Raw genomic sequence first — 2,243 nt, 5'->3', positions numbered from 1 at the left:
CTCACCATTCACACATTAAGGCTGAGTGCCCACAATGCGCTTTTTAATCATTTCCTCAGCGGCAAACACGCTGCAGAAACGCTTAAAAAACGCATGGTAGAAGGCCTGCCATGTTCCCCAATGATAATCCGCATGTGCTGTGCACATGCTGCGGAAATTTCCGCTGCGGATTATCATTGTGGAAAAAAACGCAGCACTACCAATTATTTTGCGGAAGCGCTGCGTTTTCACCGCCATTGACTTGTATTAGAACGCATGTATTCCGCTTCACTAGATAAGCACATGCAGAATACATGCGTTCAATGTGCGGATGGTACCCAGGTGTGGAGGAGAGGAGACTCTCCTCCGGACCCGGGTACCATAGAAAACTGTAAAAAAAAAAGAATAAAAAATAAATATTATACTGTACTTACCTTCTGATGGCCCGTGGTGCGCTCGTCCTCCCTTGCCGGCAGATCGCGATGGACTGGAGGACCTGCGCTGACGTCATAGTCATGTGACGGGTCACGCGATGCTGACGTCGGCAGTTCCTTCAGTGTACCGCGATCTGCCGGCAGCCAGGACGGAGGGAAGCAAGACTCCGGGGGCCATCGGAAGGTAAGTATAGATTTATTTTTTATTTTTAAACATTCTTTTGGTCACAGTATATAAATCCATGCCGGTTGCATGGATTTATATAGTGTGACCAAGTTGACAAACACTTTCCAAGTGATGCTAAAAGCGCTTGGAAAGCGCTTGTCAACCCGCATGCGGAAATGCATGTGAAGAACGCTTCATATCCGCATGTCCGCTCATTTGCTCATTTGCATGGCCGTTCTATAAATACGGCCGCTCTGGGAGGAGCAGGATCATTATTCTCTCTCCAGTGAAGTGAACATTCTGCTATCATCATGCCTGAACCTGCCAAGTCTGCACCAGCAGCCAAGAAGGGCTCCAAGAAAGCTGTGACCAAGACTCAGAAGAAGGACGGCAAGAAGCGGAGGAAGAGCAGGAAGGAGAGCTATGCCATCTATGTGTACAAGGTGCTGAAGCAGGTCCACCCTGACACCGGCATCTCCTCCAAGGCCATGGGCATCATGAACTCCTTTGTCAATGACATCTTTGAGCGCATTGCAGGGGAAGCCTCCCGCCTGGCTCACTACAACAAGCGCTCCACCATCACCTCCCGGGAGATCCAGACCGCTGTGCGCCTGCTGCTGCCCGGAGAGCTGGCCAAGCACGCCGTGTCCGAGGGCACCAAGGCCGTCACCAAGTACACCAGCGCCAAGTGATCTGCTCCAAGCTCTGCTCCACCAACCCAAAGGCTCTTCTAAGAGCCACCCACCCCGTCTACATCAGAGCTGTGGCTGCTTGTCCGTGTCTTGCTCCTCTCCCTGGGGAACATGAGGCTGCACTGACTGGTACCTCGTGTGTTAGCAGGAGGCGCATTTTGGGTCAATACTTCCAATAAGGGCAGGAAGGGATTAGAGGATGATAGATGGGGAGGATGAGTTATATTGGGATGTGGAACATTGGGATAAGTCTGATAATAGAGGAGCAGGTGCTGGCAGCCATAGATACTCGCTCACCCTTCACTAGCAGCAGGGGTCTGATATAGAATTAAAAAGTCACTTTTAACAGATTATTTTAACACTGCAGCTAAACCAACAATAATCTAAACAGACACAAAACCTGCATATAAAGTGCAAAAGTCAATAATAAACCATAGTACAGTCTCACCAGTTGTAGTCTTCTGAAGAGGCTGTCCATATAAACCCTGTCGTGTCCTGACAAGGACTTTACCCAAATGTGGTCTATCCTGCTTGTAATGTCTCCATACAAACCCGAGACATCACTAGCGGGATAGACCGCACTTTGGTTCTGTCCTTGTCCGGACGGGAGACCTGCTCGGGGCACTACAGGGAAATTAGGGAGCCCTCGTATCCATGCCCCTCCTGATTATATGGACGGCCTCTTCACAACTCTACAAGTGGTGACAGTACCATTTTTATTATTGCACTGGTTGACTTTTGCACTATATGTTTTGTATCTGTTTAGATATCTATCTGTTGGTTTAGCTGCAGTTATAAAATTCTCTATTAAAAGTTACTTTTTATATATCGGATCCCTGGTGCTAGTGATTTACCTTGATGGGATCATTGTGCCCCTTGTGGGTTATTGCTGTTTCTATAGTTCACCCCTCACTCGTGGAATCCTGTTCTCTCCCAGAACACTGGGTCCTAGTGCCCTCTGTTTCCATTGTT

The 2,243-nt window shown here is 48.5% G+C and overlaps 1 protein-coding gene across 1 annotated transcript; it reads left to right on the top strand.

The window, feature by feature from the left end:
- Positions 1-859: 859 nt before the first annotated feature.
- On the top strand, positions 860-1,271 carry LOC141231509 (histone H2B 1.1-like). The gene has a single exon (XM_073667708.1). It carries the CDS (start codon positions 891-893, stop codon positions 1,269-1,271), a length of 381 nt encoding a protein of 126 aa, XP_073523809.1. The 5' UTR covers positions 860-890.
- Positions 1,272-2,243: the final 972 nt, after the last annotated feature.

Source organism: Phyllobates terribilis, unplaced genomic scaffold, assembly GCF_046119375.1.
Source record: "Phyllobates terribilis strain yellow unplaced genomic scaffold, ASM4611937v1 Scaffold_510__1_contigs__length_1275624, whole genome shotgun sequence".
NCBI lineage: Eukaryota > Metazoa > Chordata > Amphibia > Anura > Dendrobatidae > Phyllobates > Phyllobates terribilis.
Note: the sequence above shows the minus strand (reverse complement) of the source record. Positions and strands in the feature narration are given on the sequence as shown.

Excerpts from the sequence above, each read along its gene's own strand:
- LOC141231509 (XM_073667708.1), top strand. The coding sequence starts at position 891 with ATGCCTGAACCTGCCAAGTCTGCACCAGCAGCCAAGAAGGGCTCCAAG.